This window comes from Symphalangus syndactylus, chromosome 14, assembly GCF_028878055.3.
Source record: "Symphalangus syndactylus isolate Jambi chromosome 14, NHGRI_mSymSyn1-v2.1_pri, whole genome shotgun sequence".
Lineage (NCBI taxonomy): Eukaryota > Metazoa > Chordata > Mammalia > Primates > Hylobatidae > Symphalangus > Symphalangus syndactylus.
The window spans coordinates 14,074,649-14,098,429 of NC_072436.2; the positions used below are offsets into that span (position 1 = coordinate 14,074,649).

The 23,781-nt window shown below is 49.9% G+C and overlaps 1 protein-coding gene across 3 annotated transcripts in view; it reads left to right on the plus strand.

The window, feature by feature from the left end:
- CCDC40 (coiled-coil domain 40 molecular ruler complex subunit) overlaps nucleotides 1-23,781 on the plus strand; it is a 66,906-nt gene that overhangs the window by 28,179 nt on the left and 14,946 nt on the right. For 2 of the 3 annotated variants that reach the window (XM_055241492.2, XM_055241491.2), the window contains exons 10-13: nucleotides 1,264-1,385; nucleotides 18,008-18,251; nucleotides 18,338-18,520; nucleotides 23,260-23,505. In XM_055241492.2, the coding sequence (XP_055097467.1) occupies nucleotides 1,264-1,385; nucleotides 18,008-18,251; nucleotides 18,338-18,520; nucleotides 23,260-23,505 (795 nt within the window). Of the gene's footprint in view, nucleotides 1-1,263; nucleotides 1,386-3,247; nucleotides 3,249-3,607; nucleotides 3,785-18,007; nucleotides 18,252-18,337; nucleotides 18,521-23,259; nucleotides 23,506-23,781 lie in introns of those variants that run through there. The other variant, XM_055241493.2, reaches the window with a different exon arrangement.

Here is a 23,781-nt window from a genome sequence, read left to right on the forward strand (position 1 = left end):
ACAGTGTCTCCAGGGCGATGGCCTCTCTCATGCCCGGCGCTGCCCTCGGCTCCCCCGTGATGTTCTAGCACACTGTGGTTCAGTCACTGTCTACCAAGCTTGCCTGGGTGTCACTGCGTGCAGGCACCTCTGGGACTTGGCATTCTACAGGATGCCCCAGTTGGCTGACTCGGGCCGCCAGCTTGCTAAAGTCACAATGCTTGCATTAGGGGATGACTCATCAAGAATCTGAAACACCACTCAAAACAAGACCGCGACCCAGGCCGTGCTGGGCATGCAGGCATCAACTCACTTGACCCGGCAGCCCCGGGACGTAGGTGCCACTCCTGTACCTATGTCACAGCGGGTGAGATTCAGCCCAGGCAGCCGTACCAGCCTTAACCTCTGTGCCCTGAGCATAAAGGAACTCCCCTTTCCCTTGGAGGAAATTCCTGAACCACCCACCTAGTTTTCAAGCCCCTCCCCTACATGGGCCAAGCCCTTACTGCAGTTGGCCCCTCACTGCCCCCCACGATGCCCCTAGACTTCCAGCCTGCCCTCAGCCTGCCTGACCTGCCCACCCCTGGCTGTCCAGTTGTGCCTCCTCATTCCCAGTCTAGGCAGCCCTGCTTCCCGCAGCTGGACGAGAGCATCCAGCCCCGGTCATTCTTGAGACAAACACCTCCTTCCATCGTGAGCTCCCTACAGGAAGCAGTGCTGGGCTGGTCCTGTGGGACCTCAGCCCAAATCAATGACACCATCAACCCCGAAGAGGTGTTTCACGGATGCTGGCCAGGATTCCCCTCCTCCTCTCCCTCCTCCTCTCCCTCTTCCTCTCCCTCCTCCTCTCCATCTTCCCCCTCCCCCTCCTCCCTCTCCCCCTCCTCCCTCTTTCATCTCCCCCCTCCTCCCTCTTTCATCTCTCCCCTCCTCCCTCTCGTCCCTCCTCCCTCTTTCATCTTCCCCCTCCTCCCTCCCCCTTCCTCCCTCTCCTCCCTTCCCTCCTCCTCCCTCCCCCTTCCTCCCTCTCCTCCCTTCCCTCCTCCTCCTCATTCCCAAGCACTGAGCGCCGCAGGCCCTGAGCAAAGGCTTGAAGCGGGTACAGGTTATCTTGAAAGCTAAATTCAGGCTCATGTTTACCCCTCTGCGGATGCATGATCAAGGAAAGTACAGGTGATAGAAGAAAAAGAGGAAGATTTGGGAATGTGAGGCTCTGGTGTTCTTGGGCTTTGCTCGAAAATGAAATGAGACAGCCGTTCCTGCCCCCTCCCCTGTTGGCTGCAGGCCTGCACGGAGATCGATGCCATCAGCATGGAGAAGAGGCGCATCGTGCAGCAGTGGGCCACCAGCCTGGTGGGCATGAAGCACCGCGACGAGGCGCACAGAGCGATGCTGGAGGCGCTCAGGTACTGCAGGGCCACAGGCGGCGAGGACGTGCGGGAACCCCAGGGGTCCGTGGCAGGCCCCGCCCTACACCCCCCCTCTCTGGGTCCACTGGATCTCTGGGACAGAGAGTGCACCTTGATCCCTGGGTCTGGGCTTCCGTCCGGAAAGCTCCCTCATTGTTTGATAAGATTTCAGCGATTCTTAAATCCTTTCCAACACTGCGGCGCTGGGAGGGGAGAGGCTTTTCTGCTCAGATTTCCTGGCAAGATTAAGTAGAAACAGAGAGAGTAGGGTAAAGAGAAAGCTATCTTTGGGAGGTAAAGGTGTCCCTTTGATTTGCAGTATCACCACCTGAGTGCGGAAACCCCATCCCTTCTCAATTGTTCTGCCTGAGGGCTGCATTCCAACCGAAATCCTATTTTAATCTCCAAAGGAAGGGGAGGAAGAGGCCTCCTCTGGGCATCCCGTCACTTCTGGGGATGGGTGCGTGGCTCAGGGCGGGGCGTTGGAGACACAGATGCTGCCTTCATTCCTAAAACCACCCAGGGTGACCAGGTCTCGGGACCCGGAAAGCAAAAGCCAGGCACTGTGGTGGCACGTGGCTCACCCACTGAGCTTTAACTTCGCCTCCACCTTTCGTAGTCTCCACCCCCTGTACCCAGCACAGAGCCTGGCATACAGCAAGCGCTCAAGAAAGGCTGGACCGAGGAAAGGGACTGGGTGGCCCCACAGCACCCGCAGCCGGGCAGCCAGCAGCAGTCACACGACCAGGAGATGCTTTTCCTTTTGGGTCCTGTGATTAAAGAAACAAAATGCCGGGCGCGGTGGCTCACGCTTGTAATCCCAGCACTTTGGGAGGCCGAGGCGGGCGGATCACAAGGTCAGGAGATCGAGACCACGGTGAAACCCCGTCTCTACTAAAAATACAAAAAATTAGCCGGGCGTGGTGGCGGGCGCCTGTAGTCCCAGCTACACGGAGAGGCTGAGGCAGGAGAATGGCGTGAACCCGGGAGGCGGAGCTTGCAGTGAGCCGAGATTGCGCCACTGCACTCCAGCCTGGGCGACAGAGCAAGACTCCGTCTCAAAAAAAAAAAAAAAAAAAAAAAAAAAAAAAAAAAAAAAAAAAAAAAGAAACAAAATGAAACTGTTTTGTTTTTAAAAGTTTTTAGACCAAAACATTTTCAAATGAATAATATTGGATTAAACATACTCATTTCTGGCAGGGCACGGTGGCTCACGCCTGTAATCCCAACACTTTGGGAGGCTGAGACGGGTGGCTCACGAGGCCAGGAGTTCAAGACCAGCCTGGCCAAGATGGTGAAACCCCGTCTCTACTAACAATACAAAAATTAGCCAGGCATGTGTGGGCACCTGTAGTCCCTGCTACTCGGGAGGCTGAGGCAGGAGAATGGCGTGAACCCGGGAGGCAGAGCTTGCAGTGAGCTGAGATGGTGCCACTACACTCCAGCCTGGGGTACAGAGCCAGACTCTGTCTCAAAAAAAATAATAATAATACTCATTTCCTTCACTCCCTTGAGTCAACAATATAAAGCCAAAGGGAACACTGTGGTTTGATACAGGCGATGTTTGGCTGAAGCTTGGTTTCCCCTGTAAAGATGCAGGTTGAGGAACCGGAGCCGGCCCGGGCAAGGGCTCCTCTCCCTGTGTCACCGGGGTTGCCTGAACACCAGGACGAAAGGACTTGGCCATCTGCCCACATGGGCGTCTTTTTCCTCCTGCCCCAGTGCTAGGACTTAATACCTGACTGTTTAATTACACGGCTCAGCTGCTGTAGGCCTTGAGAAAAGTCAAGGCCAGGTTCTCTCTGAGGGTCCAGCACCCGGCCCGGCTCTCCAAGGCTCATGGCCTGTGAACCCTGCAGCGTCCCCAGGGGAAGGCGCCACCTCCGAGACATTCCTGTTGTCCAGCTCTCCCCTGCATCCCAGACTAACCAGCGTCCTCTCTGCAAACCGTCCTCATTGCCCTCAGAGACATGGCTTCCTTTTGGTTGCAAACGTTGTAAAAATCATATTCAATCTGGTCTCCTCCTCCTTGGCCCGCAGTCACTCGCACCCCCTCCCACGACAAGCAAAGGCTCCTGGTTTTCTGGGATCCCCTGCCTAACTTCTGTGCAATTGCAAGAAGGCATATGCATTCATCCGGAGTCTTCCTTCCCTCTCTTGCTCTGTGGGAGCACACCACACACACTGTTCTGCACCTCTTTGCTTTTTCCACTTAACAGCGTGTCCTAGAGCACTTCCCAAGTCAAAATATAAACACCACTCATTCCCGCCTTTCTACCACATGGCATTCCACTGGGATACTTCTACGGGGAAGCTTCCTGCCCGGGGCATCGCGGGTGTTCGCGTTCGTTTGTTATTGCGGTGCTGCTGTAGGTAACCAGGTCCGGGAATGCTAATGCTCACCACGATGCTATATATATATTTTTTATATTACCCATCAAGCCCGGAATGTCTGGGTCTAGCGGGTATTGCTAAGTAGGATTGTGACAGTCACACCCCCGGCAGCAGTGTTTCAAAGTCCCCTGACAGCTCAGCATGTTGTCACACTTTAGGACTGTGCCAATCTGATTGATGAAGAAAATAGGTTTCTTGTTTTATAAAACGTGCATGCACAGAATGTTGAGTGAATATTTTAGTGGAATACGTACACGCACAAACACTTCACAACGAGTGAGAGAGCCTCTGACTTCACCTGCAGCCTGCTGCACCAAGGCCCTAGGGAGGAGTGAGGCCCATCTTTTATTTATTTTATTTTTATTGTTTTTGCAATGGAATCTCGCTCTGTCCCCCAGGCTGGAGTGCAGTGGCGCCATCTCTGCTCACTGCAACCTCCGCCTCCTGGGTTCAAGCGATTCTCCTGCCTCAGCCTCCCAAGCAGCTGGGATTACAGGCATGCACCACCACGCCTGGCTAATTTTTGTATTTTTAGTAGAGATGGGGTTTCACCATGTGGGCCAGGCTGGTCTTGAACCCCTGACCTCAGGTGATCCACCCGTCTTGGCCTCCCAAAGTGCTGGGATTACAGGCGGGAGCCACTGCGCCCGGCTAATCTTTTAAAAGTGCAGGCCATGTAGGACATTGCGAGAAGTATAAACTGTAATTGCAGAGATTTGCTGTTTGCACCCAGATAGATTTGAAGAAAAGCGCAGGCCGTGTAGGACATTGTGAGAAGTATAAACTGTAATTGCAGAGATTTGCTGTTTGCACCCAGAGAGATTTGAAGAAGCAACTTGGAGACAGGTTTAATAGATCAGGGCCATTATTGCAGAAATAAATTATTGCATAGCTTAGGACTTCCAAGCTAGGAGTGCAGTGACTGAACTATACCTCACATATTGACCTTGAGATGTTCAGATTTGTAGAGCATCTTAGAAAATGGTGACATTCTGGCTGATGGTCAGGATGGTGCATACAAGGCCAGTACCCTGGTGGCTGTCTGGGCATTTCTGGAGCCTTCACCCTGTGAGATCCCCATGGGGCAGGACCCCCTGGCCCAGAAGCTTGCTTTTGCCATCACACCGAGAAGGCACACTTGTCCTGGAGTTGGTTTACATGAATCGAGCTCACCAGAGCCTGACGTGTAACTGAGAATAATAGCCTATTTATGTGCATGATGAAATATAAACACCAAAGAACCGAATGCCCCACGCTCGGACTAGCAGATTCTAATCTGTGGGGGAGGACACAGGAGACGATGACACAGACCTCTGCTCAGGGACCGGCTAGAGGGCGGAATGCCTGGGCCCTGGCCCTGTCTGCTTCCTGCTTCTTTCCCGAAGTTCGTGGCCAGTCTGTCCACATGAGCAGGAGGTGTCCCCTGAGCAGCCCTCACCCTGACCTTGGCTACTTTCTCCATTCCATTCCCCACCCCTCCTCCCTCCTGACGCCCATGGCATTTTTTCAGATAAGTTAATACCTTTGATTAGGTTCCAGCTAAACCTCACCCTTTCTCTTTTCCCATGCCTTTGTGTCTCTCTTTGTCTGATGTCGAGTCTACAACCTAATGCTTTGAAGACAGTCTGACTTCCCTGTCTTTGGTCAGGGGGTTGCTGCTGTGGGGGAGGTGGTAACCATAATCTTGCTCCCATGTCTCATACAGAAGCTGCAAGCTTAGTTCAGAAGCTGTGCCTGTCTTGGCTGCTTTTTCTTGCTGTCTTCCCTATTTTTGCAGGAGTTTTGCACACGGTCATAAAAGTTCAGGAGAAACATGAAACGTGTTATTCTGTTTCCTGTTTAAGTCGACCCAAGGAAGCTGAATGGGCCAGGCGCAGTGGGTCACGCCTGTAATCCCAGCTCTTTGGGAGGCTGAGGCGGGCAGATCACGAGCTCAGGAGATGGAGATCGAAACCATCCTGGCTAACACAGTGAAACCCCGTCTCTACTAGAAATACAAAAAAACAGCCAGGCCTGGTGGCGGGCACCTGTGGTCCCAGCTACTCAGGAGGCTGAGGCAGGAGAATCGCCTGAACCCGGGAAGTGGAGGTGGCAGTGAGCCAAGATGGTGCCACTGCACTCCAGCCTGGGTGACAGAGCAAGACTTCGTCTCAAAAAAATAAAAAAAAAGAAAGAAAGAAAACTGAGGGCTTGCCCTAATCTCCTAGACTTCCTTTTCTCTCAATCCTGATGATGGCAGAGACGACTCCTCAAAGGCTCTTTCCCTTGGTGTGGAGCGCTGGAGCCTGCCCTAGGGAGGGAGGACGGGATGGAGCAAGACACTGTGAACGCAGAACTAGAGCTAGGCAACAAGTGGGCGATTTCACTGTTTCCTGGGTAACAAGCCCCAGGCTCAGCTCGGTCTGGTGTAGCCCCTCAAAGGGGACACTGTCCTTGCCCCCAGTTGATGGAGGAGGAAGGAGCGGAAGGCAGTGTGGGATGGGTTGGGTGTGGGTGTTGCCACAGTGTCCCCAGCAGGCCTCCTTCTAGCCTGGGGATCTGGCAGGTGGGTCCCAGTCACCACCAACGCCCCATATACCCAAGGACACTGGTGACCCAGCAGACCTGAGGCCACAGACCAAAGACAGAGTAACAACCCCATTAAAGATGTGCCCCCATGGGCGGGCATAGTGGCTCCTGCCTGTAATCCCAGTGCTTTGGGAGACTGAGGCAAGAGGATCCCTTAAGCCCAGGAGTTCAAGACCAGCCTGGACATAGTAAGACCTTGTCTCTAAAGTAAAATATAAAAAATAGCCAGGTGTGGTGGTGTGTGCCTGTGGTCTCATCTACTTGGGAGGCAGAAGCAGGATGATCGCTTGAGTCCAGGAATTTGAGGCTGCAGTGAACTGTGATTGCACGAATTCACTCCAGCCTGGGCAACAGAGCAAGACCCTGTCTCTCAAAAAATTTTTAATTAGCTGGGCATGGTGGTGTGCACCTATAGGCCTGTAGTCTCCAGCTACTCGGGAGGCTGTGGGTGGGAGGATTGCTTGAGACAGTCCCCGAATTCACAATTTTTGGACTTTACCATGGTATTAAAGCAACAGGCAGGCAACAGAAACTGGGCTTCGAGTCCCACACAACCTCCCTGGTTTTCAGCACGGTATTCAATAAATTACACGGATGCCCAACACTTTATTATCAAACAGGCTTTGTGTGAGATGATTTCGCCCACCTGTAGGCTCATGGGAGTGTCCTGAGCACGTTTGAGGGAGGCTGGGCTGAGCCAGGGTGCCTGGCAGGCAATCTGCAGGAAGTGCATTTTGGGTTTTTTCAGCTTTTTTTTTTTTTTTTTTTTTTTTTTTTTGAGATGAAGTTTCACTCTTGTCGCCCAGGCTGGAGTGCAATGGTGCGATCTCAGCTCACTGCAACCTCCACCTCCTGGGTTCAAGTGATTCTCCTGCCTCAGCCTTTCAGGTAGCTGGGATTACAGACATGCACCACCACCATGCCCGGCTAATTTTGTATTTTTAAAAGATATGGGGTTTCACCATGTTGGCCAGGCTGGTCTTGAACTCCTGACCTCGGGTGATCTGCCCCTGCTTGGCCTCTGAAAGTGCTGGGATTACAGATGTGAGCCACCGCACCAGCCTGCATTTTGGACTTAGGATATTTTCAACTTACAATGGGTTTGCCGGGCTGCACCCCCACTGTAAGCTGAGGAGAACCTGTACTTTCTTTTTTTTTTTTTTTGAGACGGAGTCTTGCTCTTTCGCCCAGGCTGGAGTGCAGTGGCGCAATCTTGGCTCACTGCAAGCTCCGCGTCCCGGGTTCACGCTATTCTCCTGCCTCAGCCTCTCCGAGTAGCTGGGACTACAGGCGCCCGCCACCACGCCCGGCTAATTTTTTGTATTTTTTAGTAGAGACGGGGTTTCACCGTGGTCTCGATCTCCTGACCTTGTGATCCGCCCGCCTCGGCCTCCCAAAGTGCTGGGATTACAAGCGTGAGCCACCGTGCCCAGCCGAGAACCTGTACTTTCTATTGGTGCCTGCTAATCTATGGAGTTTTTAAAGTGCGATTTAAAAAAATAATAATCCTTATCAAGGATAAGTGATTGAGTTACAGGACATTTGAAAAACAGAGAAAGGGATTTAAAAATACCATCGTCTTTCTTTTTGTGACAAGGAGACTCATTAGCATGTCAGCGCACTCTCAGGCACACGTTTCCCCGAGTGTTAGGAGTTCTGTCGCACAGTTTGTAACTGTATCTTTTTAAATTAGGCGTCTTATTTTTATTGTCAAATTTAGACATTTATAAGGCTGCTCCTTCCTAAAAAAAGAAAATGAGTAACTTATTTACTTGAAGTCAGGATTACTGGGGATAATTTATGTACAAAATTGCATACCTCCAGCCCTGGCAACCGCTGTGCCGCCTTCTGTGCCTATAGCTCTGCCATTTCTAGAATGTCATATAAATGGGATCGCGCAGTCTGTAGCTTTTCTTGTCTGGCTTCTTCCACTTAGCATCATGCTTTTGAGACCCACCCATGTTGCAAGATCAGTAGTCTGTTCCTTTTTATTGTTGAATAGTATTCCTTTGCACGGATACATCAGATGTATTTGTCTATCCACCAACTGATGGACATTTGTCTTTTATCTTTGGAATACCATGAAGAAAGCTACTGTGACTGTTCTGAACAGATCTTTGCATGGATACGTTTTTCCGTTTCTCCTGGGTAAATACAGGCGCATCTCGTTTCAGTGTGCCTCGCTTTCTCCTACTGCGTGGAATCGCCTTTTTTTTTTTTTTTTGAGACGAGTTTCACTCTCTCACCCAGGCTGGAGTGCAGTGGGGCGATCTCGGCTCACTGCAACCTCCACCTCCCGGGTTCAAGCAATTCTCCTGCGTCAGCCTCCAGAGTAGCTGGGATTACAGGCGCATGCCACCATTCTCTGCTAATTTTTTGTATTTTTTAGTAGAGACGGGGTTTCACCGTGTTAGCCAGGATGATCTCGATCTCCTGACCTCGTGATCCACCCGCCTCAGCCTCCCAAAGTGCTGGGATTACAGGAATCACATTTTTTACAAATTGAAGGTTGATGGCAGCTCCGTGTGGAGCAAGTCCGTCAGCACCATTTCTCCAGCTGCGCGTGCTCACTTCCTGCCTCTGCACCATATGTTGGTCGTTCTCATAATGTTTCAAACTTTTTCATTGTCATCGTCTGTTATGGTGATCTGTGATCGGTGACCTTTAATGTTAACTATTGTAATTGGTTTTTGGCAAAGCCACGGACTGCCCTCGTTTAAGACAGCAAACTTAATCAAGACATGTTGTGTGTGTGCTGACTGCTCCACCAGCCGGCATTCTTCCGTCTCTCTTCCTCTCCTCGGGCCTCCCTATTCCCCAAGACTCAACAGTATCGAAGTTAGGCCTACAATGGCCGCTAAGTGCTCAAGTGACAGGAAGAGTCTCATGCCTCTCACTTTATTTTTATTTTATTTATTTTTGAGACACTGTCGCCCAGGCTGGAGTGCAGTGGCACGACCTTGGCTCACTGCAACCTCTACCTCCCGGGTTCAAGCGATTCTCCTGCCTCAGCCTCCCGAGTAGCTGAGATTGCAGGCACCTGCCACCATACCCGGCTAATTTTCGTATTTTAGTAGAGACAGGGTTTCACCATGTTGGTCAGGTTGGTCTGGAACTCCCAACGTCAAATGATCCGCCTGCCTCGGCATCCCAAGGTGCTGGGATTACAAGCATGAGCCACCTCTCCCAGCTGCCTCTCACTTTAAATCAAAAGTCAGAAATGATTAAGCTTCATGAGGAAGGCACGTCAAAAGCTGAGATAAGCCAAAAGCTAGGCCTCTTGCACTGAAGGGTTAGCCAAGTTGTGAACACAAAGGAAAAGCTTTTGAAGGAAATTTAAAGTGCTGCTCTAATGAACACACAAAAGAAAGGGAAGCAGCCTAATTGCTCATCTGGAGAAAGTTCAGGTGGTGTGGACAGAAGATAAACCTTCCAGCCGGGCACAGTGGCTCACACCTGTAATGCCAGCACTTTGGGAGGCCGAGGCGGGCGGATCACGAGGTCAGGAGATCGAGAACATCTTGGCTAACACGGTGAAACCCTGTCTCTACTAAAAATACAAAAAATTAGCTGGGCGCGGTGGCGGGCGCCTGTAATCCCAGCTACTCAGGAGGCTGAGGCAGGAGAATGGCGTGAACCCGGGAGGCGGAGCTTGCAGTGAGCCAAGATAGCACCACTGCAGTCCGGCCTGGGCAAAAGAGTGAGACGCTGTCTCAAAAAAAAAGAAAAAAAATCAGCCAGTCATGGTGGCGGGCGCCTGTGTTCCCAGCTACTCAGGAGGCTGAGGCAGGAGAATCACTTGAACCCAGGAGGCAGAGGTTGCAGTGAGCCGAGATCGTGCCACTGCACTCCAGCCTGGGCGACAGAGCGAGACTCTGTCTCAAAAAAGAAAAAGAAAAAAAAAAACAAAATGCACCTGGTGGGCATGGTAGCTCAAGTAATCTCAGCACTTTGGGAGGCCAAGGTGAGAGAATTGCTTGAGGCCAGGAGTTCTAGACCAGCCTGGGCAACATAGCAAGACCCTGTCTCTAAAACCAAAAAAAAGGAAAGAAAGAAAATGTACCTGGTCACCCAAGAGTTTCGATGGAGCTGGAGCTGTGTAAGGAAATTAATGTTTCCGCACCTGTAACACAGCATTTATTCTGTAACCCATGGGTCGAGGAGTAATTTCAAACTTCAAGTCTTATTATTGCAGTAATACAGTCTGTAAAGCTATACCTGTCATAGATAGTGATTGCTCTGATGGATCTGAGCAAAGTAAGTTGAAAACCTTCTGGAACAGACTCTCCATTCTAGATAACATTAAGGATATTCGTGATTCATGGGAGGAGGTCAAAATATTACTTTTGTTTTTTTTGAGGTGGAGTCTTGCTCTGTTGCCTGGGCTGGAGTGCTGTGGTATGATCTTGGCTCACTGCAGTCTCTGCCTCCAGGATTCCAGTAATTCTCTTGCCTCAGACTTCTGAGTAGCTAGGATTACAGGTCCCTACCATCACACCTGGCTAAATTTTTATATTTTTAGTAGAGATGGGGTTTCAACCCTGTTGGCCAGGCTGGTCTTGAACTCCTAACCTCAAGTGATATGCTCACCTCAGCCTCCCAAAGTGCTGGGATTACAGGCATGAGCCACCTCAGCCTCCCAAAGTGCTGGGATTACAGGCATGAGCCACCGTGCCTGGCCCAAAATATTACTTTTTTTTTTTTTTTTTTTTGAGGTAGGACTTCTCTTTTGTCGCCCAGGCTGGAGTGCAGTGGCACAATCTCAGCTCACTGCAAACTCCACCTCCCAGGTTCAAACAATTCTGCCTCAGCCTCCCAAGTAGCTAAGATTACAGGCGCCCGTCACTACGCCCAACAAATTTTATTTTTTTAAGGTTGGAATTGCTTTTTTTGGGGACAGATCCACAAGTCCCCACTCATGGTCAGGTTAGTGTTCTGCCCTTGCAGAGGCGCCAGCAGCCTGACACCTCCATCTGCCGCCCGCCCCGGTTAGTGGAACATGCAAAGCTCAGAGGGTGGAGGCAGGGGTGGTCGCTGCTGAGGCCAGACATCCAGCTAATTTTTGTATTTTTAGTAGAGACGGGGTTTCACCATGTTAGCCAGGCTGGTCTGGAACTCTTGACCTCAGGTGATCTGCCCTGAGGTCTCCCAAAGTGCTGAGATTACAGGCGTGAGCCACCGTGCCCGGCCCCGAAATATCACTTTTAATGGCAAAACCGCAATTACTTTTGCACCAACCTAATATCAACACTAACAGAAGTTGATTGTAACACCTATGGATGGCTTTGAGGGTTCAGGACTTCAGCGCAGAACGTCACTGCCGATGTGGTAGAAACAGCAAGAGCTAGAATGAGAAGTGGAGCTGACATGGGATGGAATTGCTGCATTCACATGATTAAACTTTAATGGATGAGGAGTCGGTTCTTATGGATGAGCAAAGAAAGCAGTTTCTTGAGGTGGAATCTGCTCCTGTGAAGATGCCATGTGCATTGTTGAAATTAACAAGGAATTTAGAATATTCCATAAACTTGGTTGATAAAACAGCAGCAGGGTTTGAGAGGATTGACTCCAGTTTTGCAAGAAGGTCTTGCGTGGGTAAAATCCCATCAAACAGCATCACATACTACAGAGAAATCTTTCCTAAAAGAAGAGTCGATTCATGTGGCAATGGATGTGGCAGGAAGAGTCAATCCATTGTCTTATTTTAAGAAATTGCCGTCCAGGTGGGGTGATTCACACCTGTAATGCCAACACTTTCGGAGGCCAAGGCAGGCAGATCACTTGAGCTCAGGAGTTTGAGACCAGCCCGGGAGACATGGTGAGACCTCATTTCTACAAAAAAATACCAAAATTAGCCAGGTGTGGTGGTGTGCACTTGTAGTCCCAGCTACTTGAGAGGCCGAGGAAGGAGGTGGCTTGAGCCTAGGAGGCTGAGGTCGCAATAAGCCAAGATCACACCACTGCACTCCGGCCTGGGTGACAGAGCCAGAGCCAGAGCCTGTCTCAAAAAAAAAAAAAAAAAAAAATTGCCACAGCCACCCCAGCCTTCAGCAGCCGCCACCCTAATCAGTCAGCAGCCAGCAACATCAATGCAAGACCCTCTACCAGCATACTTTATCAAGTATGACTTGATAAGTGCTCAGGTGATTGTTAGCATTTTTTAGCAACAAAGTTGTTGCTTTTTTTCTTTTTTAAAATGGAGTCTCATTCCATTACCCAGGCTGGAGTGCAGTGGTGTGATCTCAGCTCACTGCAACTTCTGCCTCCTGGGTTCAAGGGATTCTCCTACCTCAGCCTCCTCAGTAGCTGGGATTACAGGTGACCACCACGACACCTGGTATTTTTAGTAGAAACGGGGTTTCACCATGTTGGCCAGGCTGGTCTCGAACTTCTGACCTCAGGTAATCTGCCTGCCTCAGCCTAAGTGCTGGGATTACAGGTGTGGGCCACCGCGCCCAGCCTAAAGTATGTACATTCTTTAGACATGGCGCTATTGCATGCTTGATAGACTGTAATAAAGTATGCACCTTCTGTATGCACTGGGGAACCAAAAAAGATTGTGTGATGTGCTTTACTGTGATACTTGCTTAATTGCGGTGGCCTGCAACTGAACCCACAGTATCTCCAAGGTTCTGGCTCAACGTACACTTTACTTTATAACAAATGCTTGCCGGCCGCAGTGGCTCACACCTGTAATCCCAGCACTTTGGGAGGCTGAGGCGGATCACTTGAGCTCAAGAGTTTGAGACCAGCCTGGGCAGCATGGTAAAACCCCATCTCTACCCAAAAATACAAAAAAATTAGCTGGGTATGGTGGTGCATGCCTGTAATCCCAGCTACTTGGGTGGCTGAGGCAGGAGAATCGCTTGAGCCTGGTAGGTGGAGGTTGCAGTGAGCCGAGATTGCACCACTGCACTCCAGCCTGGGTGACAGAGCGAGACTCTGTCTCAAAAACAAACAAAAAAACAGCTGCTGCGGTGTTTTCCCAAGTGACTCGTTCCAATTTGCATTTTCTCCAGCAGTTTATGACAGTCCCAGTTGTTCCACGTCCTCGCCAACATTTGGTATTATCAGTCATCTAATTTTAGCCATCAAATATAGCCATTAGCAGATGTGTGGTGCATCGCATTGCAGTCTGAGCCTGCGTGTCCCTAATGACTAGCGATGGTGAGCATCTCTTCCCTGGCTTATTTGCTATTCCTGTGCCTTCTCTGGTGAAGCGACTTCTGCTCATTTTTCCGCTGAGTGGCTTATCACTGAGTTGTAAGAGTTCTTCATATCTTCTGGAGACATCTGTTGTCAGACGTGTGCTTTGAAAATATTTTTGTCCCAGTCTGTGGCTTTGTCTTTTTTACCTCTTTACAGTGTCTTTTGAAGAGCAAAAGTTTTAAATTTTTGTGAAGTCCAACTTATTAAATTTTTTTTTTCCTGATTCATGCTTTTTATGTCTTCTCGAAGAAATCTCTAAGGGTGAGGCTGGGCACGGTGTGGCTCACACCTGTAACCCCAGCACTTTGGGAGGCCAAGGTGGGCGGATCACGAGGTCAGGAGATCGAGAGGATCCTGGCTAACACGGTGAAACCCCGTCTCGGGCCGGGCGCGGTGGCTCACGCTTGTAATCCCAGCACTTTGGGAGGCCAAGGCGGGCGGATCACGAGGTCAGGAGATCAAGACCACGGTGAAACCCTGTCTCTACTAAAAATACAAAAAAATTAGCCGGGCGTGGTGGCGGGAGCCTATAGTCCCAGCTACTCGGAGAGGCTGAGGCAGGAGAATGGCGTGAACCCGGAAGGCGGAGCTTGCAGTGAGCCGAGACTGCGCCACTGCACTCCAGCCTGGGTGACAGAGCAAGACGCCGTCTCAAAAAAAAAAAAAAAGAAAAAGAAACCCCATCTCTACTAAAAAACAAAAAATTAGATGGGTGTGGTGGTGGGCGCCTGTAATCCCAGCTACTCGGGAGGGTGAGGCGGGAGGGTGAGGCAGGAGAATGCCATGAACCCGGGAGGCAGAGCTTGCAGTGAGCCAAGATTGCGCCACTGCACTCCAGCCTGGGCAACAGAGTGAGACTCTGTCTCAAAAAAAAAAAAAAAAAAGGGGAAAGAAAAAGAAATGTCTAAGGGTCACGGGGTCACGAAAATTTTCTCCCAAGTTTTCCGCTAAAGTTTTCCAGGTCTTGCATTTAGGCATCTGATCCATTTCAAGTTCACTTTTGTTGTGGTATGAGTGGGGTCCAGGCTCAGGTTCTGTGTGTCTCTCTCTAATTGTCCCAGCACTGCTTGTTGAAAAGACTGTCCTTTCCCTATTGAAATCCTGTGACACCTTTGTCAAAGATCAATTTATCGTGTGTGTGTGTCTGTTTCCAGACTCTCTATTCTGTTCCGTTGATCTTTTTGTCTTTCTTTCACCAATACCACATTGTCTTTCTAACTAGAGCTTTATGGAAAATCTTGAAATCAGATAGTCTGAGTCTTTGATGTTGTTTTACAAAATTATTTTGGTTACTCTAGGTCCTTTAGTTTTCTGTTTAAATTTTAAAACTTGCTTGTCAATTTCTGGGGGGAAAATGCCTTCTGGGATGTGACTGAAATTACATTGAGTCCATAGATCAGTTTGAGGAGAATTGAGGCCTTAATAATATTAAATCTTCTGCTTCATGGACATGGCAAATGTCTCCAGTATCAGTATCTTTTTTTTTTTTTTTCTTTTTGAGTCAGAGTCTTGCTCTATCATCTGGGCTGGAGTGCGGTGGAACAATCTCAGCTTACTGCAACCTCCGCCTCCTGGGTTCAAGTGATTCTCATGCCTCAGTCTACGAAGTAGCTGTGAACACAGGCACACACCACCACGCCCGGCTAATTTTTTTTTGTATTTTTAGTAGAGATGGGGTTTTGCCATGTGGGCCAGGCTTCCTTTCTGTATTGATAGTGTCTTATCCTTTGAATAAGTTGTTTTTTTTTTTTTTATTATTTTTTTTCGAGACAGAGTCTCGCTCTGTCGCCCAGGCTGGAGTGCAGTGGTGCGATCTCGGCTCACTGCAAGCTCCGCCTCCCGGGTTCACGCCATTCTCCTGCCTCAGCCTCCCGAGTAGCTGGGACTACAGGCACCCGCCACCACGCCCAGCTAATTTTTTGTATTTTTAGTAGAGACGGGGTTTCACCATGTTAGCCAGGATGGTCTCGATCTCCTGACCTCGTGATCCGCCCGCCTCGGCCTCCCAAAGTGCTGGGATTACAAGCATGAGCCACCACGCCCGGCCTGAATAAGTTTTTATTCAAATATTCAAAAAGTACTTTCTTCTTGGACTAGAATAATACCTTCCATATTTTTCTCACATCTATCCCCAGTCTTTCAATTCTCCTTCCCAAGCAACCTGTTACTGTTTCATAAAGACCTTTCCAGATAGATTTTGTGCATACATATGCATTATTCTCGGGTGTTTATCTCTCCACTTAAAAATCACCCACGGCAGCTTAGTGTGTCCCACTCTGCACCTTGGTTTTTCTTGTGCTGTGTCTTAGAGTTATTCCATTTCAGAACACACAGAAATCACCGTTGTTCTTTTCAATTCTCTTCACACTGTTCTAAATGATGCCTGTGCCATAATTTAATCATCCTCATTGATCCATAATGAGGCCCTTTCCTGTTTTTTGGCTTTTTCTGATCTCATCAGTGTATCAATAAATATCCACACACATTAAAAATAGATACTGGATTGCTGGGTGCAGTGGCTTACGCCTGTAATCCCAGCACTTTGGGAAGCTGAGGCAGGTGGATCACTTGAGGTCAGGAGTTCAAGACCAGCCTGGCCAACAGGGCGAAACCCTGTCTCTACTAAAAATACAAAAAAAAAAAAAAAAAAAATTAGGCAGGCATGGTGGCACACGCCTGTGGTCCCAGCTACTCGGGCAGCTGAGGCATGAGAATCGCTGGAACCCAGGAGGTTGCAGTCAGTCAAGATCACGCCACTGTACTCCAGCCTGGGTGGCAGAGCGAGACTCTGTCTCAAAAAAAAAAAAAAAAAAAAAGATACTGGATGGCCAGGTGCAGTGGCTCACACCTGTAATTCCAACACTTTGGGAGGCCGAGGCAGGTGGATCACTTGAGGTCAGGAGTTCGAGACCAGCCTGGCCAACATGGCGAAACCCCATCTCTACAAAAATTAGCCGGGCATGGTGGCACACACCTGTAATCCCAGCTACTTGGGTGGCTTGAGGCTGCAGTGAGCTGAGATCGTGCCATTGCACTCTAGCCTGGGTAACAGAATGAGAGTCTGTCTCAAAAAAAAAAAAGAGAAAAGGAGTGAAAGGAATGTTTAAAGTACAGCAGAACATCTCAGAATAACAGGAAAACATGCCTCACACACACAAAATTCAAATCCTCATGCTGAGGTGTGAGAATGACTTGAACCCAGGAGTCAGAGGTTGCAGTGAGCCAAGATCATGCTGCTGCACTCCAACAAATACAAGATTTGAATCTGATTATTTTATTTGAATCAGTATTTTCGATCTGATTATCTGATATCTGTGTTTTAGAGCTTGTTGTTAAACATTACAGGTATCTCATCGCAGCATGCTGAGGGGAAAGACAATAGAATTTGAAGTGGGCGCCCTGGTGTTCCCTCAGCCCCGCCATTTCCTGCGGACCTTGGGCTAGTGATTGAAATGCTCTGAGTCTCAGTGGCCACATCTGTAAAGCTGGACTATTTCCTTCCTAGGATTATTGTCATGGTTAAGGAAGATGGGCAGATGAGAACCCCCAGCCCAACGTCTGACCCATGTGTCACGTTCCTTCTCCCCGTAATCACAGTACAAAAGAGTTGTCAACTTGGACTTCCGATAGGTAATAGTTCTCTTGATCTATTTGAAAATAAGAGTCAAGATTTGACTATTGGGCACAAAAATACAGTGAGGGAGAAGGAATGAGGCCCAGTGTTCGATAGCACGTCACAGTGACTACGGTTCACGGTAAGTTAGTGTACATTTCTGAATAGCTAGAGGAGAAGATTTGGAATGTTCTCAACACAAAAGGAAGTATCATGTGTGAGGTGATAGATGGCCAGTTCCCCAGATTTGATCGTGACATGCTGTATGCTTGTGTCAAAATATCGCATGTGCCTCTCAAATACGTGCCAATCTATCCATAAAAATTTTTAACACAAAATTTTTTAAAGATTTGGCTGCTATTAAAAGAGTTGGTTTCCTGCTAGTTGCAGTGGCTCAGGCCTGTAATCCCAGCACGTTGGGAGGCCGAGGCAGGCACATTGCTTGAGCTCAGGAGTTGGAGACCAGCCTGGGCAACACGGTGAAACCCCATCTCTACAAAAAGAGTTTAAAAATTAGCCAGGCATGGTGGCGCACACCTGTAATCCCAGCCACTCAAGAGGCTGAGGCATGAGACTCGTTTGAACCCGGGAGGTGGAGATTGCAGTGAACCATGATCGCACCACTGTACTCCAGCCTGGGTTACAGAGTGAGACTCTGTCTCAAAAAATAAATAAATAAATAAATAAATAAATAATTAAATAAGAGTTGGCTTCCTAATTTATTTCTCTGTGCATTGAGTTCGCCTTAGTGAGCTCCCTCGTGCAGGGCGCAGCTCTGCGCATTGGCTCTCTGATGTCTCACACGTAACTGGCTCTCCCCGCTGCATTTCTGCAGAGAGTGCCAGCATCAAGCCAAATCCATCGACAGCGAGATTGAGGCCTATAAGAAATCCATCGTGAAGGAGGAAGAAAAGAACGAGAAGCTGGCGAGCATCCTGAACCGGACAGAGACGGAAGCCGCACTGCTGCAGAAGCTCACCACCCAGTGCCTGACCAAGCAGGTGGCCCTGCAGAGCCAGTTCAACACCTACAGGCTCACCCTGCAGGACACAGAGGATGCCCTCAGCCAGGAACAGCTGGTGAGGCCGGGCCCGCCCCACAGGTCACACCTGGCACACGGTGGTGCCTCTTCAGGCACGTCCATCCTGTGGCTCCTCCTCTCCAGGAACAAATGATACTCACGGAGGAGTTGCAGGCCATCCGCCAAGCCATCCAGGGTGAGCTAGAGCTCAGGCGGAAGACGGAGACTGCCATCCGGGAGAAGCTGCAGGAGCACATGACCTCCAACAAGACCACCAAATACTTCAACCAGCTCATCCTGAGGCTGCAGAAGAAGAAGACCAACATGGTAGGCCCCTGCCCCAGGGAGGGGCTGTGCAAAGCCCCCTGCCGCCTGGGCATATGAGGGCAAAGGCGTCCTGGGGGCAGAGAGGGCAGAGTCAGTGTGAGCAGAGGGCCCTCCTGTGCTCACTCCCTTCCATGGTGTTCCGGTTGTAAGGGTGATACATTTTTACTGTAGAAAACCTAGAAACAGGCCAGGCGTGGTGGCTCATGCCTGTAATCCCAGCACTTTGGGAGGCCAAGGGAGGCAGATCACTTGAGGTAGAGTTCAAGACCAGCCTGGCCAACATGGCGAAACACCATCTCTACCAAAAATACAAAAATTAGCCAGGTGCGGTGGTGGGCGCCTGTAGTCCCAGCTACTTGGGAGGCTGAGGCAGGAGAATGGCGTGAACCTGGGAGGCGGAGGTTGCAGTGAGCCAAGATTGTGCCACTGCACTCCAGCCTGGGCGACAGAGCAAGATTCCGTCTCAAAAAAAAAAAAAAAAAAATACTTTGAAATAGGCAGCATTAGGAGATATACCTAATGCTAAATGACGAGTTAATGGGTGCAGGAAATCAACGTGGCACATGGATACATATGTAACAAACCTGCACATTGTGCACATGTACCCTAAAACCTAAAGTATAATAATAAAAAAAATAAAAATAATAAAAGAAATTAAAAAATTAAAAAATAAAAAATAAAATAAAAAAAGAAATAGGCAGGGTGCGGCGGCTCATGCCTGTAATCCCAGCACTTTGGGAGGCCGAAGCAGGCAGATCACCTGAGGTCAGGAGTTCCAGACCAGCCTGGCCAACATGGCAAAACCCTGTCTCTGCTAAAAATACAAAAAATTAGCCGGGTGTGGTGGTGTGCGCTTATAATCCCAGCTACTCAGGAGGCTGAGGCAGGAGAATCGCTTGAACCTGGGAGGCAGAGATTGCAGTGAGCTGAGATTACGCCATTGTACTTCAGCCTAGGTGACAGAGCGAGACTCCGTCTCAAAAAAAAAAAAAAAAAAGAAAAGAAAAAAAGAAAACCTAGAAATACAGAAAGGCATAAAGAAGAAAATGAGACAGCTCTAGGCCCACCATCCAAAGGCAACTTTTTTTTTTTTAATTTGGTAAATTTCCTTCTGGAAATGTTTAATACAGAAACACATTTGCACCCACCCACAAACACACACATAGTCATTCTCACACATGCAAACACATTTGTACACACGAACACACATGGAATTGCACATGCCCCCATGCACACACGAGCAAACACAAACTCACACAAACACACACACACGCACATACACTCAAACTCCTATACACACACAAACATACAAACTCCTACACACACACATACGCTCAAACTCCTACAAACACACACGAACATACAAACTCCTACACACACATACACTCAAACTCCTACAAACACACACACTCAAAGTCCTACAAACACACACACACACAAGCACACACCTTACGCAACACTGGATTCAGGCCCATTTTCTTTTTCTTATTTATTTATGTATTTCCTTTTTTGACACAGAGTCTCACTCTGTCGCCCAGGCTGGAGTGCTGTGGCACAATCACAGCTCACTGCAGTCTTGAATCTCCCGGGTTCAAGTGGCCCTGCCACCTTTGCCTCCCAAAGCCCTGGGATTCTGGGCCTGAGCCATTGTGTCCAGCCCCCAGGTCCGTCTGCATCCACTTGTGATTAATATCACTGAACTATGACACAGAGAGAATGGGAGCCAATGAATCTTGGCTACTTGTATAGTTTTTCATTTTGCTGTATTGACCATATTCAACATAACATTTCCTCATGCCACCAAATATTCTTCAAAAACCTAAATTTTCATTTCTGTATAACATCTTATCCTACAAATGTACATATTTTGTTTACTAAGTCTCTTGTTAGGCACTTCACGCGGTTTCTAGTTTTTATTTTATCTTATTTTATTTTGTTGTTATTTATTGATTTTTTTGAGATGGAGTTTCGCTCTTGTCGCCCGGGCTAGAGTGCAGTGGTGCCATCTTGGCTCACGGCAACCTCCGCCTCCTGGAATCAAGCTGTTCTCCTGCTCAGCCTCCCAAGTAGCTGGAATTACAGGCGTGCACCACCATGCCTGGCTAATTTTTGTATTTTTAGTGGAGAGGGGGGTTTCACCATGTTGGCAAGGCTGTCCTCGAACTCCTGACCTTGTGATCCACCCGCCTCGGCCTCTGAAAGTGCTGGGATTACCGGCGTGAGCCACCGCACGGCCAGCCGCCAGCCAAAGGCGGATTTCCCTGGGGGGGCCTGGAGTGTGACTTCGACGTCCATGGCAGGGCACCCCCGATTGTGAGCTCACATTCGCATCCCTTGGGATCTTGCTTTATCCTTTATCACCTGTGGTGGAGGTGGAGGGGACTTATGTCCTTAGAAAAAAACAATTCCTTACTTGAATTGTTTTTTCTTTGCCTCTTCCCGAGGGGTAACCGCCTCCCCGCCACCCTGCCTCAAGCAGGCCCCTTTGGAGGACCCCCAGAGACTACCACAGGCTCCACCATTTCCAGGGCACATCCTGGCAGTGGGGCCTGCCCAACAGTCCCCATTTTAGTCTCAGAGGAGGGTGACGGATTCCCGATGCCAAGCTCAGCTGAGTTTGCCCTCCTGAGGGGTGGGAGAGGAGCTGGCCAGGCAGAGCTGAAGGGCGTGGTGGGTGTGAAGGAGGCCATCCAGCCGTGCTGCTACACAGCCAAGTCCAGTTCCCAATCCCCAGGCTCTAGGCCCCCAGGCCCCCAGGCCCCCAGGCCCCAGCCCGGCCCCTGTCTGGGCAGCCCAATAGGTCATACATGTTCTGCTGCCAGTTTCCAGAAGAGGGCAGCAAAGAGTCTTGGACCAACAAATTCGTCTATTACAATAATTTTCCAGCCGAGGCCAGTCCAGCTGTTGAAAAGAGTACCCCCACGCGATTTTTGAACTGCTAAAAGCCCCATGGGCTGATAGAAGGTGGGGTGGGGAGGCATATCTGGGAGGAGGAGCCAAGTGTGGATGGGCGGGACCACCCATGTGGAGCTGGGGTCAACCATGGGGTTTAGGCAGTTAATCCAGGGATGGTGTAGATGCCTGGGGGGAGCCAGGGTGGGCTCCACAGGGACCACAAACAGCCATGAGTGGAGTGGCGGGGGGCGGGGGCAGGCCTGGCTGTGACAGGGGGAGGGACTGAAGGGGACTGGGAGCCACAGCCCCTGCAGGGCAGTTGGGGAGGGGGGAGGCAGAGAGTCCTTGTGGGCCCCAGATCTCAGGGTGACCTTGGCAAAGGAGAAGGCTGCGAGCTGACGTTGCCACACAACCCCAGGCGCTGGAAGCTTCCACTCCAGGTGGGCAGGGTCTGGGTTCCACCACCTGGGGACGTTGGGTCTCCTGGGAAGTCGCCCATGGTGGCCGGTGAGAGACATGGAGCCCACAGTCGTGGCGGGAGGAGAATTCTCAGATGGCCCTGAGGAGTCTGGGGTAGGCAGGAGCCACAGTCGTGAGAGAGCCGAGGCCTTGTGTGGCAGGAGCTGACGGGCAGGGGTGGTCAGGGCAGACACGGGGCCTCAGGCCACCTGTCAGAGCCACGCCCTGGGGAAGAGGACCCTGTCCCGGTGGTGACAGCATCTCCCTGTTCCCAGAGCAGCTCTGGCCACACCATTGCAGCTGTGAGTGCCACTGCCTCACTCTTGATTCTCACAAACATCCTCTCGATAAAACCCCGTTGCCAGAAGGGATCCAAAGCCTGTCTAATGCCTTCAAAGAGCTCACAGAGAAGGCCAGCACTGGCTGCTCAGACCTGCCGGACAGCAGGAGGGGTCAGAACCCATGGAGGAACCAGTGTCTAACGATTGCTTCTTGCTTCATAAACTATGCTACAAATGTGACAGAGTATGGCACAGCCATTATAACTTACAGAGCATGGGAACATAAGACCTGAGTTATCAGATTAAAAAGCAGGTTAGCACCCAGTGTGTAGGGTGTGATCCTATTTTTATTTCGGAGAGTTATATAGAAAAGACTGGAAGGAAAAATGGATTCAGATGGGAATGGTAGCTAACTTGTGTCAGAATTGAATGGGTTCTCCTCTGTCCTGGCCTGTATTTTCACATTTCCTCACAATGTGTGTGCTACGATTTAAGAAGTGTGGTACTCTGTTCTCACACTGCTGTAAGGAAATACCTAAGACCGGATAACTGATAAAGGAAAGAGGTTTGGTTGACTGACAGTTCCACATGGCTGGGGAGGCCTCAGGAAACTTACAATCATGGCAGACAGCGAAGCAGTCACCTCCTTCACAAGGCGGCAGGAGAGAGAGAGTGTGTGAAGCAGGAACTGTCAAACACACAAAACCATCAGATCTCGTGAGAACTCACTATCACCAGAACAGCATGGGGGTAACGGCCCCCATGATCCAGTCACCTCCCACAGGGTCCCTCCCTTGACACGTGGGATTATGAGGACACAATTCAAGATGAGATGTGAGTGGGGACACAGCCAAACCACATCAATAAGAAAAGCTAATACCATGATCTCTCTTTTCTGTAAAAAGCCAACATCTGGGTTCCAACAAGTAGGTCCCTTGCTGGGTCCTCGAGACGGCGAGAAATCCAGCCTCCTGCTCTCATTGACTGTGCGTCTGGAATTTCTCCAGAGGAACATCCCGACTGTCAGGGAACGGTGGATCAGCAAACTCGTCCTGGGCCTCTGGTGGGGGCAATATTCACAGGTATTTCTTTTCATCTATTCAGATGACACATCTTTCCAAAATCGACCGCGACATTGCCCAGACCACCCTGGACATCACACACACCAGCAGCAGGCTGGACGCACACCGGAAGACACTGGTGGAGCTGGACCGGGACGTAAAGAAAGTCAACGAGCTCATCAGCAAAAGCCAGGGCGAGATCTCCCGGCGCACGATCCTGATCGAGAGGAAGCAAGGGCTCATCAACTTCCTCAACAAGCAGCTGGAGCGGATGGTCTCCGAGCTAGGGGTGAGGTCCCAGGCAGGGAGACGCGGTCCCCGGCTGACTGTGGTACCTGGCGGGGCAGAGCCCCCTCAGATCCCCCACAGTCAGACATGAACTCCTGGAAGGCACAGAACTGCCTCTTTCCCTACCCGCTTTACAGACAAAATGGCACATGTGCCAAGCTCTTTAAGTCATATTTTTCTGCACAGGGCCAGAGAGTATTCAGGCTTTGTGGCCAGTTGGTCTCTCTGGCAGTGACACGGCTCTGCTTCCATAGTGAGAAGGAGCGTAGGTAAAATG